The sequence below is a fragment of the Peromyscus eremicus genome, chromosome 1 (assembly GCF_949786415.1).
Source record: "Peromyscus eremicus chromosome 1, PerEre_H2_v1, whole genome shotgun sequence".
NCBI lineage: Eukaryota > Metazoa > Chordata > Mammalia > Rodentia > Cricetidae > Peromyscus > Peromyscus eremicus.
This window is the reverse complement of record NC_081416.1, coordinates 15,032,482-15,049,550: the sequence shown is the minus strand read 5'-3', so window position 1 is coordinate 15,049,550 and position 17,069 is coordinate 15,032,482. Positions and strand designations below refer to the sequence as shown.

The following is a 17,069-nucleotide window of genomic DNA, read 5'->3' as shown; positions in this document are numbered from 1 at the left end:
TTAGGGTGACTTGGGGGCTTTCTATATATAAAAAAAAAAAAAAAAAAACAACTGAGGCAGTTTGATGAGGGGATCAAGTCTAGATGGCCAGTCTGGCCCTGGACTATGGGTCTCAGTGACCCTCGTGCCTGAGCCAACCCAGTAGTGTGGGCTGTAGTTGCCACCTTAGCGAGCTTGTTTTCTTTCTCCCTTTCTTTTCTATTCCTCTCTTTTCTTTTGTGTTACTAGATACCGCACCAACCTAGGACCTCAAGCATACTAGGCAAGTGCTTTACTGCTGACCTGTATCTCCATCTAAGCTTTCTTAAATAGTATATGTTTATAAAGTAATCATTATGTGTTTATGAAATGAATACCCATTTACTACCCAGATTCAGATGAAGATCTGCCTGAATGCTTGCTGGGCAGTAGTGGCACACACCTTTAATCTCAGCACTTGGAGGCAGAGACTGGCAGATCTCTGAGTTTGAGGCCAACCTGGTCTACAGAGTGAGTTCAGGACAGCCAGAGCTACACAGGGAAACCCTGTCCCCCAAAAACAAACAGAAATTATGTTTATTTGTGTGTGCACCTGAGAGAATGTGAGTATGCCATAGCATGCATGTATAGGTCCGAGAACAATCCATGGGAGTTGGTTCTTTCCTTCCACCATGTGGGTCACAGGGATTGAACTCAGGTCCTCAGACTTGACAACAGGAGCCCACTGAGCCATCCTACTGGCCTGACACCAGAAAATTTTGTTTTTGTGCTGGATTTGTTTTGTTGAGACAAGGTCTCACTGTGTAGCCCTGGTTAGCCTGGAACTCACTATGTGTAGACAAGGCTGTCCTCAAATTCACAGAGATCTGTCTCTGTCTCCCACATTTGGTCTGATACTGGATGGTTTGCAGGAAGTGAATTCACTCTTTGAGTGTTTAAGTGTTCCTCTACTCCATGATGCCAGCACATTTCCAGAGGAAAGGTGCTGAGAGTGTCCTTCTCTAATTCCCTGCTTTTTGTGGGACTTTGGCAGACTCTGTGTTGATCCAGACGCTAGCTGAGATGACCCCAGGGATGGTCCTTGATGTTGTGGTACAAGAGGTGTTGGAAGATGGTTCAGTGGTGTTCAGTGGAGGTTCCGTGCCTGACCTGATCTTGAAAGCCAGCAGATACCATCGAGCAGGTGAGTTTGCTCATCATGGTTATTGGGAGACCCTGTGCTTAATTGCTCCCACGGCTGGATACAGAATTTCCAAGGTCATATAAGTGGATGAGTGGATTGAGTTGAAGCGTACTTACTTACCTTATGTGCATGAAAATTAAGACTGTTGATATCAGGATAAATGTTTAAGTACGCATCTTGTTATGATTAGTGCCAGTGCTCAACTTAACAGGATCTAGAATTACGTAGGTTGGCCTTTGGGCATGCCTAGGGAGCAAGGGCATCTTGGCTGTGTTAATTGCAACGGAACAGTCTGGACTGGGCTCCTGGGCTAAGTAAAGAAAAGGAACTGAATAGCAGCATGCATCCTTTGCTTTCTACTTTTTGATTGGTGCAATATGACCAGTGTTTCCAGTTCCTGCTGACCTTACTTCCCCACCATGGTGGACTGCACCTTGAACTGTGAGCCAGAATTCACCTTGTCTCCCATAAGCTGCTTTATCAGGGGGTTTTATTATAGCAACAGGAGACGATGACAGAAGGGCCTTTTTGTGTTTGGATAAAGTTGGGATTTTATGTTATTAAATTGCATAAATTAAGACCCACCCCAGCCCTAGCTAGGTGTGGTAGACTACCTTGGTTTCCCTAACTGTAGGCCATCTTTGCCCTTTGGACTGAGGGGCCGGGAGAGCTCCCTTCCCCTTCCCTTTCCACAAGCCTGATCGTGCTGTGTTTGGTTCTCCACTGCAGGGCAGGAGGTGGAGTCTGGGCAGAAGAGGAGGGTTGTCGTCCTGCATGTAGACATGCTCAAGTTGGAGGTCCACGTTTCCCTTCACCAGGACTTGGTGAATAGGAAAGCTAGAAAGGTAAGCTTATTAGTTTCCATCTTTTTGGCCTTGTGTCTTGACTTCCACACTACACTCACAGCTCAGGGAGCTTGTAGTTAGATTGACTGTGTGCCTGGTTCTGTCGAAGACATTTTCCATTTTTACCTCTTATCCTGGGGTAGCTAATAGGACATGTTTTCATGCTTGCTAGGGTGACAGATTTTATGATTCCCCTATCTTTAGGGCCAGTCGGGTACTGTAATGAGTGAGTAGGACATACTCGCTATGATTAGGGAGGGTTTGAGCTCGGACCAGACAGACTGGCAGAAGTGTGACTGGCCCACCAGGCCAGACTGTGTGTCTCCATCCAGTTGTTATCAGAGGACTACCTGGGTCTAATGTTGCCAAATGTGCATTGTCTTCCACCCCCACGCCAACCCCTTCCTACCTCTTGGAGTTTTTGAGTCAAGCTGGCTTTGAACTCAGTCTTGCCTTGACCTCTCAAGTGCTATTTTTATTATAGGTACCACCATGCCTTTGACTTTTAAGGCAGAATTTAAATTTTATTTGAAATAAATGTTGAAAATGTTGTGAACTAACTTAAAAAAAAAAAAGTCATTTGAAACAAACAAATCAGGTCTGGGCATTTCTTATGTCCAGGTAGCATGTCTGTGCTCTTTCCTGAATGCCTCTATACCCTTTCCTGATGTAAGTAAGAGCTGGATTTGGTAATGCACTCCTTTAATCCCACCAGAGGCAAGCAGATCTCTGAGTCTGAGACCAGCCTGGTCTACAAAGCAAGTTTCAGGACAGCCAGGGCTACACAGAAACCTTGTCTTGAAAAACCAAAAAATACAAAGAGTGAGTTTAAGGAAAATACCAATCTGTAAAAATTTTCTCTGAGTAAGAATGTACAGGTTGTGTATTGCTTATTCAAAATGAAATGCTTGGGACCAAAAGTATTTCAAACTTTTAGGCTTTTGTTTTTGTTATTTGAATCAAATTTTCCCTCTGTTACATGGGCTGCTTTCCACTTCCTGAGTGCTGAAATTACAGGTGTATACCAGCATGCTAGATAACTTCAGACTCTTAAATTTTAGAATATTCACGTAGACACCACTCATTTAGTATTCCTTTAAAAATATCTGAAACCTGAAATGCCTAACATATAAAACTTCTGAAGTCTCATATGCTAATAACTCTCAGAAGTGTGGATTTGGGGGCATTTGGGGTTTTAGATTTTTCAGTTAGATATGTTCAGTCTGCATTTGATCACTAGCCCAAGCATTTTTTTGTTGCTGGTTTGTTTTGTTTTAAAAGAGTTTATCAAGGGTACAAACTGGCCTAGGAAACACTAAGTGGCCCTTGAACTATATCAGTGATTGTCTTACTTCGGCCTCCAGCTGCTGGCATTACAGGTATGTGCCAACATGCCAGCAGTCTCCCTTGGTGTATGGTGAGGCCCTACCATCTTACCATCCAAGTAAAGCTGAGGCTCAGAAGAGCATGAACACAGTGGGATTTTTTTTTTAAAAATTAATTTATTTATATTATGTGCATTGATGTTTTGCCATGGGTGTTGGGTTCCCTGGAACTGGAGTTACAGACAGTTGTGAGCTGCCATGTGGGTGTTGGGAATTGAACCCGGGTCCTTTGGAAGAACAGTCAGTGTTCTTAACCACTGAGCCATCTCTCCAGCCCCACACAGTGGGATTTTGAGGCAAGCAGAGTGGAGTGCTTGGAACACAATGAGCTCCCATTAAAGACTCCTGCCTCAATGATGTAACAAGTGCCGTGGGACTGTGGCAGGACCAGTCTGAAGACCATGGTGGTCTCCTAGCCGTGCATCAGATTCACCAGAATAGCTCCCAGAGTTGCAGTTCAATAGCTCTAGAATGGGACATAGGAATTTACATTCAGAACAAACGAAAGCCAGGCATGATAACATACCTCTGTAATCCCAGCACTTGGGTAGCAAGGGATGAATATTTGAGCTCTAGGCTACTGTGGACTACATAGCAAAACCTTGTCTAAAAGAAAAGAACCAGTGCAAGGGGATTCTGGGGATGCTGGTAGCTGATTGTTCAGGGAGGGAAACCATGTCTGTAGAGGGAAAGCTAGTTGCTTACAAGCCAGTCTCCTGGGTATCGGGGCTTCTTCACACACTGCCATGTGGAGCCATACATAAAGTAACCATACTGTGTGAAAAATGAATATAACTCTCCCCTTTCCAGCTGCGGAAAAGCAGTAGACACCAAGGCATCGTACAGCACCTGGAGGAGTCCTTTGGCGTGGCCTCCTTGATGGAGACTGGCCACCTTGTAGCTTTCTCCCTGACCTCTCACCTCAATGACACCTTCCACTTTGACTCTGAGAAGCTGCAAGTGGGACAGGGTGTCTGCCTTACCCTCAAGACCACAGAACCAGGAGTGACCGGTCTGATTTTGGCTGTGGAAGGGCCAGCTTCTAAGAGGACCAGTAGACCAGCTCGGAAGGATTCAGAGACGGTTGATGACAAAGAGGAGGAAGAGGACACGGATTTGACTGTGAGGACTAAAAAGAAGCATGGCCTGGCTATTGGGGACAAAGTCACTGGGACCATTAAGTCTGTGAAGGCCACGCATGTCGTCGTGACGCTGGAAGATGGCATCATGGGCTGTATCCACGCCTCCCGCATTCTAGACGAGGTTCCAGTGGGCACGACTCCTACAACCACACTAAAAGTTGGAAAGAAAGTCACTGCACGAGTGATCGGGGGCCGAGATGTGAAGACCTCCAAGTATGAGGTTTGGGGAGGTTGGGCTGGCTTTGAGGGGAGTTGCAGTTAGGGAGGAACAGGAGCATAGGCAGGTATTAAAAAGTTGCATTAAATATTTTTTCTCAGTTAACTAAAAGGCAATCACTCAGAGTCCTTTAGCATATTAGTTTTAAAAATAGAATGTAGTGGTTAAAGGGTGGATTTAAAGTTAGACCGGGCTTTGAATTTCAGATTAACTGCCGAGTTATTTCTGTAATTTGTCAAGTGAGAAGAATGGGCTCGTCTGCCTGTGGACGCCATTGGGAAAACTGGAAACGTGAGCGTGTGTGCTGCCTGCTTAGTAGGACGTCCTCAGCTCTTACTTAGTGTTGGCCGTCAGTTCTATGTCCATCTGCAGGGCACTGATTTTTATTATTTGTGTGTGCGTGCACATGTGCATTCACAGGCACGCACAGAGCATGGCTGTGTGTGCCACCTTGAAGGATCTGAGGATTGACCTAAGGTGGTCGGGCCTGCACACAAGCTGTCTTGAAGGCCCCTGACTTTAAATCTTGTTGTGTTTTCATAGTAGAATTTCTTGCTGTAGCAAGAAAAGAAGGGGTTCAAAAATGTGGCCTGTGGTTGGAATACTAACTAAGCACTGGAACTAAGCATTGGCTCTTCAGTGAGTCTTACATCCTCTCTAGGCCTCTAAAATGAAATAGGAAGTCTGTCAGTCAAGTCTGACAGCTCTGATGTCATAGTCCTTAAAGCTCTTCAGCGGGGCCTTTGTCAGCCCAGTGTGGGGGTGTGGGGAGGGAAGTGGTGGTAGTCAGCTTGGGTTAGGGTGGGGCACAAAGACCTGATCGGGGATCATTGTGTTAGCAGAGAGTAAGGAGTAATTTGATTTCTTTCTCTCTCTCTAGGTTTCTCCCAATAAGTCACCCCAGATTTGTTCTGACCATCCTGGAGCTGAGCATTCGGCCAAGGTGAGGGAAACCCTGGCAGTGGCCTCATGGGCAGAGTGCTGGGCTTTGGAACCAGTGACCCTGAGTTCTTCCTAATCCAACAGTGTTGGGGCATCTTTGCCTCTCTTTGTCCAAGTCTCCTTATTTCTCTAGACGCACTGAGTCTGTGTCTAGAGGGAACTGCTCATCTGCCTTTTCCTCCCGGGAGACTCTGCGAACTTAGCAGAGCATGCCTACAGGTCCAGCTCAGCATCTGGTCAAGGAGTGCCACATGGAAAGACTAGGCTTCGCTTTGGTGTTTTTAAAGAACAGAATTCTTGACTACATGTTTTTGTTTGAGCATGCTGAGGGTGGCAACTAAGGTCTCATGTTACCACACAGTTGTGCCTCAGCGCCTGGCTACTTTTTTTTTAACCCCCCCCCCCCCCCAGGGCTAGTTAGAGGTATAAAAACTAAAGTGGGCATAGAGCAGTGGTTCTCAGCCTGTGGGTCATGACCCCGGGGTGTGTCAAACAACCCTTACACAGGGGTTGCCTAAGATCATTGAAAACACAGATATTTACATTGTGATTTATAACAGTAGCAAAAATACACTTATGAAGTAGCAATGAAATTATTTTGTGGTTTGGAGTCACCACAACATGGGGGGGCGCTCAGCAAGGAAGGTTGAGAACCACTGGCATAATCCTAGCTCCTGGGAGGCTAAGGCAGGAGGATGGCCACAAATTCAAGGCCAGGCTAGGCCTCAGAGTCAGAGTCTGTCTCACAAAGCAGAGGGGAATGTCAGCATTGTGCAGGTTTGCTGGTCGGGGTCCTAACACAAGAACGTTTCTGCTCTGGACCCAGTGTTTTAGAACTCAGTAATTCCTGAAATAAGCATTGTAACCAAGGATTCTTACTCTGTCAACACATGCAACTTCACTGCTTGGTGACAGAAGTTGATGTGGAATTTTAGGTCATCTGGTGAGTTCTGTAAGTGACATCTTGTAAGAGACTCTAGGGTAGGACCGTGGTCCCTGTGGTGGTGACTCCTTTTTAGATCGTAAGCATTTTGACCTGCAGGCCTGCTCATTTCTGCTTCCCCTCAACCTTTTGGGGTTTATGGACCATCAGTAAATGATACTGAAGACATGTGCCCACAGGAATGCCATGCAGGGTCACCTGGGAGCCAACAGGTTGTCAGCCTTGCATCAAGGGATGTTATAAAAAGACTTAGAATAACTTGTGAGAGGTAGGGTCTGCTCGGGGGCCTGAAGGATCAGAGTATTTCTGGGAAGGCTTGTGTTTGAGAGAGGGGGTGATTTCTGGGACATTGAGTTTCATTTGCTGACCATATTCTTGAAACTTCAAATTCAGCCCATTCATTTTTAGATGAATAGCATATTTGGTGCATTGACCACATATCTTTGTTTACTCTGGTTTACTTAGTTTTACAGATTTTTTTATTGTACCTCTTATATAGTCTCTGTTGTGAAAAAGGGAAAGTCTTCACCATGCTGGTGGTTTTAGTGGTTTTAGTGCAGTATCTTTCCCTTTGTACTGTGATGTCATATTTTTTAGTTAGCAACTTTGAATTTTGGTTGAGGTCAAGTCCTTTATCTGAACTAAGGATGAAGATCTCAAACTATGGATACTGCCATGGATAAGTCAGTCATGTGAGAAGAGGCTGCAGTCCTTCAGACTGAACCTGGGCCCTCTGCAAGAATACGTGCTCCTAACCACTGGGCCATCCCTCCAGCTCCTAATGTTTATGTTTGAAAATTAGTATTTGGAAGTCAGAATGAGAAACATTTGAATAATTCTGTATCCACTTACTCAGTGGCATGATACTTCCTTTTCTTCATTAAAATTTTGTTTTTGAAGAGGTCCATCTCCAGCTGATAGCAGAAGGTAGTAGAGGTCACTAAGACCCCCAGTCGTTCTTGGTTCTTGCTTTAGTGCTTCAGGAACACATGTAGGTCTAGGACCTTAAGGTGTTCTTTTCTTCTTTCTCTCACCAGTAGCTGTTCAGAATGAGTTAGTGCAGTTTATCGTTCAAGTGTAAAATACTTGGAAGTGTGTGTGTGTGTGTGTGTGTGTGTGTGTGTGTGTGTGTGTGTGTGTGTGTATGTCTGTGTGTTTTGAGACAGGGTTTCTCTGTGTAGCCCTGGCTGTCCTGGAACTCATTCTGTAGACCAGGCTGGCCTCGAAATCAAAGAGTTCTGCCTGCCTCTCCCTCCCAGGTGCTGGAATTAAAGGCATGTGTCACCACACCAGCTCAACAATAAATTTTCTGTTTCCTTTAGGTAAAGACTGGCTTTTATCAATGCACTTCCTGCCCTCTGTGAGCTTTCGGTGTACATCAGGACTGACTGGGCTAAAAAAAAAAGAAATTGTTCCATTTGAAAAAAAGTTTTTGAATGGATGGTGTTGCTCAGTGCTAGAGTGCTTACCTGGGATGTGCAAGGGCCTAGATTTCATCCCCAGCACTCTGAAAAGAAATTTTTTGGGTAGATCTACCCATTTAGGATCGGTTTAAATGATAGTAATTTATCCTGTGAAAGTGCCAAACCATACTCATTCATGACGGTTTACATTTAAGGTTGTTTCTGATCCTCCTAAAAATTACAGAAACATTCTTACAGTGCCTCAGTAAACAGCTCTGGACTCAGCACTGTGCTCACATGTCTTTGGGTGGAACTGCTGAGTCAGAATGCACGTGCAGCTTCTCTAGTGTGAGGCATTTCCACACTCACTAGCACATACGGCCATATGTGCGTTCTTGCCACCAGTACTGTCCTATTATATGGATGAGTCTCGTCTTGTTTAGAAATTATCTGAGTGGGTAAGTGGGGTTAGCCGTTCTTCCTCCCTTTTTTGTTATTTGTTTAGCGATGTGTGGATTGACAACTTTCAGATCACATGCCCTTACGTGTCTGAAAATAAGTTGATAATGGTAGCTTAGCAGAGGTCAGAGAACTGGTTTGGAGTTAAGCTCAGACTTCAGCTCCTAGCTCAGCAGAGTTACTCTCCTCACTGCCTGTTTCACACGAGATTGTGTTCAAATTCAGTGAGTTGTGGTTTTTTTTGTTTTGTTGTTTTGTTTTGTTTTGGTTTGTTTTTTGAGACAGGGCTCATCTGTGTAGCCCTAACTATACTGGAACTTGCTCAGTAGACCAGGCTGGCCTTGAACTCACAAAGATCCACCTGCCTCTGCCTCCCAAGTGCTGGGATCAAAGGTGGTGTGCCAACACCACCTGGCAATAAAAAAGTTTTAGTCATTAAGTTTATGAAAGACTCAGGAGCTAGTTCACTGCTGGTTTATACATAGATTGATGACTTGGAAAAGAGATAATTAGCCCGGGGTTGGCTATCGAGAAGAGTCTCCTATGAGGAGGGAGTTGGCCGTGAGAGTAAGTAACAGCAGAGTCCTGTACCAACACTCTGGTCATTTGAGGGAGGTTCTCTCAAGCGAGACTCTTCCCCGTGGCTGGCTCACTCTGTCCTTTGCCTTTTCGCAGTGAGTTGAGGAAGGATGGCTACAGTGCTCTCAATACTCACTCCGTGAGCCCCGTGGAGAAGACTGAGCAGTACCAGGCCGGCCAGACCGTGACTTGCTTCTTCAAGAAGGTGAGCAGTTGCTGCCCTCACTGCAGGGCTGCCCTTCCTCCAGAGCAGCGTGGGGAGACTGGAGTCGGAGACTGCACTGGCTCTCCTGGTCGTCCTCACTCCCGTGCAGGCTGTCTCTAGGTGGCACCAAAATAAAGGAGTGGCGGTAGGGAGCAGACGTACCTCTACCCTTCTCCCTTGTGTGTGTCCTGGCTCTGGCCCCTCTCTGTCCAACCTTGAAGAAACACCTGTTCAACTTAAAGACTGAACTGAGTGAGAGCACCAGAAATGTAATGCACAGGGCTCCAGAGACGGCTCCGCGGTTAAGAGCATGGGCTGCTCTTCCAGAGGCCCCGGGCTCCGTTCCCTGCTCCCACCTGGTGGCTCACAGTTCTCTGCTAACTCCAGTTCTGGGGGTCCAGGGATCCTCTTCTGACCTCCCTGGGCACCAGGCATGCACATGCTGCACTTACATACATGCAGGCAAAAGACACTCAGACATAAAGTAGAAATAAACAAATCCTTTAAAACTATGTAATATGGAGGAAAAGGTTGAAAGGACCAAAAGACCATCAGAAAGGCAGCATGCAAGTTCCAGGTTAAACGTAGACAATGCCAGAACCAAGCAGTGAATTGGTTGCGAATGAATAGACAGATTGGTATGGTGGCTGTCAGAGTCCAGTCTTAAGTAACAATAGCAAAGTGACCAACTCAATGGCCTGTGTGGTTAAGTGGATTGATGTTAACACAATCTGGAGTCTCTCCTTTTACGGATGGACAAATTACAGCACAATTTAGACAGTAGCTGGCCATCTGCAGCTGTCCAGTGGAAGACATGATGAGCAGCACCAGAGCTGATACTGCCCAGGACCAAGTGGACATGTTGCTCCAGGATATGGCAGGCCTTGACCCCAGTGTAGAGCTGCTGCTGCAGGGCCAGACCGCTCCATGGGCACAGTGTGGCCTTGGCTGAGCAGGATGAGCTGTCCAGAGACTGGCTCGCCTTTGGTACTAAGTCTGATTGACACAAGCGCTCTGGGGCTTCCCTTTGACATACATGCTGTATGCTGTGATGCTCTCCACTCTACTTCAGCTCTCTAGCTTTCCAGATTCATTAAGAAAGGCCAGTCTTCTCCACTGTTTGTAGTTGTTTGTTTGTTTATTGACAGGACCCTACTGTTCAGCCTTGGCTGGTCTAGAACTCACTACGTAGACCAGCCTGGCCTTGAATTCATAGAGATCTGCCTGCTTCTCCCAGTGCACCACCACACCTAGCATGAAGTCTCTTCATTGTTGCCAGAGTCTCTTCCATAGTCATCTTTCTGAGCATGTCACTAATATTTGGTCCCTCCAGTCACCCCCTGCCTGTAGACATTTGTAGTCCCGCAGATGACTTAGCGCAGCCTAGACAGTTGCTCGTGATATTTTTGTACACTCTGTATCCCATCTAGTCACCGTGGCAGCATCCCTGTTCTTCCCCCTGTCGGTGCCCTGCCGGCTCCTGTGCCTGGTTTGCCTGTTCCCCTTCTGCCCAGTCCCTTTGAGGGGCAGCCTCTCCCATCCTCCCTGATTGTTGACAGCCAGTATATCCCGTGGCATGCTGTGCTCTGTGCACACTGCCTACAGCTCTAGTTATTTGCACGCACCTTGAATTGCTTCTTAGAGGCTAACCATGAGGCGAGGCTTGGCTTTTATTTACACTATGACAAGCCATTTTATACCGTGGCTTCCTGGTAAATGTTTTCTTTTATTGACTTGAATGTTGAGGTTTAAGACAGGATGTGGTAGTGAGAAATGAAAATCTAAATTGATTTAGGAAGAAAATGTTGGCCCCTGGAGATGGTTAGTTAATTGTCAGAGAGCACAGCCAAGTGTAGAGGAGGGTAGAGAACTTGGTGGGATTGGTCCATATGTGTGCAGACGTCTTCAGCAGGGTTTTTTTTATCGCAGCTGAAGCACCAGGAAGACCCATTTTCTGCTGGGCTAGCCATGGTAGACTCTGGTTGAAGCCCATGAGATGTGGAGGTGGTCAGGATGGACTCGTGTCCCTTGGGAAAATGTGGGGTTTAGACCTTTTCAAGCTTGCGTTCTTAGGAGTGTCTTTTACTGGTCGGGGTGCCCAGGATGCTCTAAATCTGCCCTGTCCTCCCACAGTACAATGCGATTAAGAAGTGGCTGGAAGTGGAGGTTGCGCCAGACATCCGAGGGAGAATTCCTTTATTGCTCACCTCCCTCAGCTTCAAGGTCAGTGTCTGGGTAATCCTTGGAGAAAAGACCCAAGAGTTTCTGTGGGGTACAAAGAGCCCTGAGCCAGTGTGGGGTTTGGTGGTTTGGGAGGTATTTGCTGTAGAGACTTAAGTGTTACGTTTTTGGATATGTGACAGGCCTTTATGGGAACATCAGAAGAATTTTTTTTTTTTTAATCCTTTCAGGTTCTGAAACACCCAGACAAGAAGTTCCAGATTGGGCAGGCCCTGAGGGCCACTGTGGTCGACTCAGATGTCCCCAGGGCTTTCTTGTGCCTGTCACTCATAGGTGTGCCAAGAAGCGGTGCCTAGATGGAGAGGGGCTGGGGGGGAGGGAGGGGCTCTTTAGTCCCTGTCTGTTAAAGGAAACCCTTCAGTGTTGGGAAGCCAGAAGAGCTTCCTGGGAGCAGGTTATTTGGTTTTGTCTGGGCTTTGTTCTCTGGTTTGTGTGACTCCATTACCCTCCTGGGTCTCCTTTTACTAAACTGGGTTTCCTCGGGTTCTTTAGAAGGATTATCTGTCACATGGCTGTGAGGTTCATGGCTTCAAGCTACGATGAGCCTACTCAGGGTGGACGCCTCAAGTCTGCCTGGCCTCTACCTCCTCGGGGCTAGCAGGCTGTCGTAGGCCAGACTGCCAGCTGCATTCTCGTTTTCTCTGCCCACCAGGTCCTTACAGACTTGAACCAGGGGAAATAGTCATGGGCCGAGTGTTAAGTGTGGTACCCAACAAGGGACTGACCATCTCCTTCCCCTTTGGGAAGATAGGGAAAGTCAGTTTATTTCATGTGAGTGACTCCTACTCCGAGGCACTCCTGGAGGACTTCTTTCCCCAGAAGATTGTCAGGTAAGCCTAGAGTTCTTCCTCTTCTGACTATGTATGAAATTGGTGGGGTTTCTTTTTGGTTGATGTGTGATGTGTGCTATGTATGTATGTGTCATTTTAGTCCCCTCGCCCCCCAGAAAAGTTTAACAGGTTTACTTACAATTGATACTGAGATGAACTGCCAAAACTTTTTCACTGGAGCGTCCTATGTTTATTAAAAGTTTCCACAAAGATGAAATGGAAGAGCTGCTAATGCCTTATTTCTGTCCCTTGCAGTCCCATACTTAGGTCCTTTTGACTCCATTGGGGGGGGGGGGGAGATAATCACTAACACTTAGAACTGCTGATGGCAGGGAGAGAGAACAAAACTGAAAGAGAAATGTTTCCATACATCCCCGCACACGTGCGGTCAGAGGACAGTGTGAGTGTTGGTTCTCCACTTCCACCATGTGGTCTTGGGAACTGAGCTCGGTTCGTTAGGTTTGGTGGGTAAGCACTTTACCCTTAGACCACTGAATCACCTCTCTGACCCCCAGAGTGGATTCTTAAGCATGGTCTTCATGCATGCAAAGTGCTAACTAGGTACCTTTTGACATAATTATGTGTTCTGTGTGGATAGTGCACAAGTTGCCATCTTCAGAAAGGCCCATCAGATAGGCCTCACTTGCCTCCTCAAAGTAGTAGTGCTCTGGGCACACGGATCTGTTTAGAAGTCCTGAGCAGTTTCTCCTGCAGACTCTGCAAGTGGAGTCTGTGAGTAAAGAAATCAAGTGGACCTGGGGTAGTGTCTAATGTCACAGAGCCTCTCTGCTGTTTCTGGGATGATGTGGTTTCTTCACTCTGCCAGTAGAGGGTGCACTCTTGTAAGCACCTTTAGTAGCTAGTTTCTTGTGTGTGGATTTGCCAGCAGTCAGCTTTATTTACCGTAGCCGTGGCATAGAGACCTCCGTACTTATGCACCCTCTCCTTGAGCCAGAGCCCCAAGAGCCAGGAGTGGCACTAACTAGAGAGCAGCCGTGGTACAGCTGAGAACATGATGAGTTTAAAGTTTTGTTTATTAGCATACAAAACAATGGATATCATCCTGGCATTTCACACATAGATCATTGTAGCTTGCTAAGATTCATCCTTCCCATTACCTTTCTCCGTCTCTCCTCCTGGCTGGTCTACTTCTTCCCCCTAGGTAGTCTCCCTTCTGCTGCTATGTCATGGGGGGGGGGCACAGTCAAATCTTGATTCTGCATATAAGAAAATATATTTAGCTTCCCCCCATTGCCCTCTCTTGCTCTTCTCTCTATCATTTATTTATTTACTTACTTTGTTTGTCTTATGTGCATGGGTGTTTCCCCTGCATGTATGTCTATAAACAGCACGTGTGCCTGGTGCCCACAGAGGCCCAAAGGTGCTGGGAACTGAACCAGGAACTCTGCAAGAACAGCTAGTGCTCATAACCGCTGATCCATCTCTCCAGCTATTTTACTATCTTATTTTCCTCTTACCCCCATAGTCTCTTCCACTTTCATGGTGTGTGTGTGTGTGTGTGTGTGTGTGTGTGTGTGTGTGTGTGTGTGTTGAGTTTGATACATGTGAAGGAGGTGTAACCCTGTCTTTCTGAGTCTGATTTATCATGATGAACTCCAGTTTCACCCATTTTCCTACAAATGATGTAATTGTATTCTTTATAATTAAATAAGAATATACTCCGTGAGCATATATAACATTTTCTTTATCCCTTATACCTGCTGAGGAGCATCTAAGATTAAACCTGATTTTTACTGGAAAGAAAACCTCAAATATATAGAGTATAAGTGTCTCTCTTCTCCCTCCCGCTTGTGCCATATACTTTGACTTCTAATCTTTCCAGAAGTGAACTTCATTTAGTAATAGAACTTCATTTTATATATTATTGCAACTTGCTTTTTTCTCAAAGCAGTTTATTATTTCTCCTTCATGCTAATACCTTGTTCTTCACCTTATTTTTAGTACTTATTTGTATTACACTGCTATTATCTAAACTTATTTAACAATTCTTATTGATAGATAGTGATGTTGAAGTGCCTGTCTTTGTACACATTTGGATGATAGTACAACTTTGAAATACATTTGTAGAAGTAAATTTAATGGGCCAATTGTTGTTATACATTTTGCAAAACTGCCCTTCACTTATAGCCCCTAACAGAGTGACTACTCCCCTCTGCCTCCTGGGTGATAGAATTATAGGCATGTAATTCCCAGTTATAAGACTGGATTTGTTTGTTTTATTTTATATGGATGAGGCCTACATGTATGTATGTGTTACCATAGGCATCCCTGGTGCCCACAGCAGCCACAAGAGAATATTGGATTCCCTGGAACTGGAGCTCCACCAAGTGGGTGCTAGGGGTTGAATCCAGGTTCTCTGAAGGAGTAGCCAGTAATCTTAACCATTGAGCCTTTTCTCCAGGCCAGACTAGATATTCTTTTTTTTTAATTAATTAAATTTATTCATTTATTTTACATCCTGACAGCAGTTTCCCCTCCCTCCTCTCCTGCCATTGCCTACTCTCACTTCCCCCTGACTAGATATTCTTAATTTTTATTTTAGATATTTCATTTTAATTTGCATTTTTAAAGTAGACTTTAAAAAATACTTTTTTAATGTGTGTATGTAAATCACCATGTGCATGCAGTGCCTGTGGAGGCCAGAAGAGGGCATTGGATTTGGAACTGGAGTTACACCCAGTTATGAATTGCCATCTAGGTGCTAGGAACCAAACCTGGGTTCTCTGCAAGAACAGCCAGTACTCTTACCACTGAGTCATCTCTGACCTGTTAATTTGCATTTCTTATATTGTCTCTTCACGTTTTTTTCTGTGCACTTGTTTTCCAAGCCAATTGCTTATTTTTATTTGAAACATTCATATTTTTAATTACAAAAAAATCATCTGTATGTATTTTTTGTAAAAGGATGGTAGCCGTGGGGGTGGGGACTTTACAAACTGTTTCAGATGCCCAAGACAAACCTGTCTGGGAGTTTCCTTTGGTTGTGTGGCTTTGAGCTGAGACACAGGGTCTTTCTGTATAGTTGGAGCTGGCCTTAGACTTGTGATCTTCCTTAGAGGCCTTCCAAGAACTAGGAGCACAGCATACTCCACAAGCCCCACTCTGTTTCAAGACCATTTGTGTAGCCTGAGAAAATTGGCCTTGAAGAGCTAGATTTCAAGGTATTTATTCTACTACAAGCCAAGACGAAGTTGGCTCATGGTAGAATGCATACCTTTGGGAGACAGACTAGAAAAGAGTCATGGCCCACTCCTATCTCAAATGTCCCAGCTACTGACATCTGCCTAAGTTGTCAACTACTAAACAGGACAAAAATACCCAGAGCCTGGCAGCAGAAAAAATCCTCACTGAGTCCCTGAGACACACAGATCATCTCTGGCTTGTCTCTTGAAGCTTACAAAATGAGGGTGTGGTTTTTAGCAACATAGTCATTTTGAATACTTTTTATGATAGCCAGACCTGTGAGTAGCATGCAATTAGAATTACCTTCATCTGTCAGATGTGGGTAGGTAATCATTTGCCTGAAGGCTCCTTCCAGCTCCAAGATCTCTGGTGCTAATGAAAAGTAGACATCTGTTGTGGGAACCTTTGCATGGTATTGTGACCATGATCTGTTCTACCTCTAATCCTCTGTTTGACTTTGTGGTAAAACTATGAATTAGTTTTACCTGAACTAGTGAGAGTCAACCCCACTTTTCCTCTTCAAGTCTCTCTCTGCTCAGACCTAACATGGCTGCTCTGCTGTTCTGTGTCTTCACTAAGTTTTCCTTTGGTCATGTTTTTCTGTGTTCTTGCTGTCTCTTGGAGGTCATAGTTAATGTGGGTGCCAGGTGGTGGTGGCGGCGGCGGCGGCGGCGGCGGCGCACGCACACGGGAGGCAGAGGCAGGCCAATCTCTTGAGTTCGAGGCTAGCCTGGTCTACACAGCTGGTTCCAGGACAGCCAAGGCTACACAGAGAAACAAACCCTGTCTCAAAAAACAAAAACAAAAGAATATGAGGGTGGTCTCATCTTTTAAGTACAGATATTTCTCAACTTCTGACAGATTATGTGCCAATAAACTTGAAGATACCAGAAGCTGAGAATGCACTGTGAGAGTATCCTACTGCATATTACCAACCTGGCAAAAGAATAGAATTATTAAAGATTTATTTTTATTTTAATTTTATGTATGTGAGTGTCTCCAGAAGTATTGATGGGTGAATGTGTCCTCCTCTTCTACCCATTCCAGATGTTATATCCTGTCCACAGAAGACCGTGTGTTGGCTTTGTCGTTAAGATCATCCAGGTGAGTGTTGGTGTTGGGATGGAAAGGGAGAAGCAACCCAGAAGACTCAGGGTGGATCACGTTTCCCTGTAATAGAACTCTGAGTTTCCGCCTTCTCTGCCCAAGGGTGAGGGGGTGGGATTCGGGTTGCTAGACGAATCTAGGCTCTTGTCTCACAAGGAGTGGTTCACTTCCCTAAATGTGGGTATCCAAGGTAACAAGGTGGTACTGGTGAGGGGAGGTGTCTGGTTAGGGTCACGGTTAGAGTACGAGATAGAGGGGGGTGGCCAGCATTCCATTTTTTCTGTGGCTAGAAATGGGTGTTGCTAAAGTCAGGCTTTAAACTTGGCCTCTCTCAGGCTCGTTTTTACATAGCCAGCTGTCAGACACATACCCCTGGCCTGGCAGGACTACAGGAGTGAGCAGGCT

The 17,069-nt window shown here is 45.5% G+C and overlaps 1 protein-coding gene across 1 annotated transcript in view; it reads left to right on the top strand.

The window, feature by feature from the left end:
* The window catches only part of Pdcd11 (programmed cell death 11), a 45,499-nt gene that overhangs the window by 22,155 nt on the left and 6,275 nt on the right, over window positions 1–17,069 (top strand). The window contains exons 18-26 of the mRNA XM_059256854.1: window positions 1,013–1,162; window positions 1,892–2,007; window positions 4,203–4,747; window positions 5,632–5,694; window positions 9,174–9,282; window positions 11,416–11,505; window positions 11,694–11,796; window positions 12,176–12,353; window positions 16,605–16,661. Coding sequence (XP_059112837.1) covers window positions 1,013–1,162; window positions 1,892–2,007; window positions 4,203–4,747; window positions 5,632–5,694; window positions 9,174–9,282; window positions 11,416–11,505; window positions 11,694–11,796; window positions 12,176–12,353; window positions 16,605–16,661 — 1,411 coding nt within the window. The remainder of the gene's footprint in view (window positions 1–1,012; window positions 1,163–1,891; window positions 2,008–4,202; window positions 4,748–5,631; window positions 5,695–9,173; window positions 9,283–11,415; window positions 11,506–11,693; window positions 11,797–12,175; window positions 12,354–16,604; window positions 16,662–17,069) is intronic.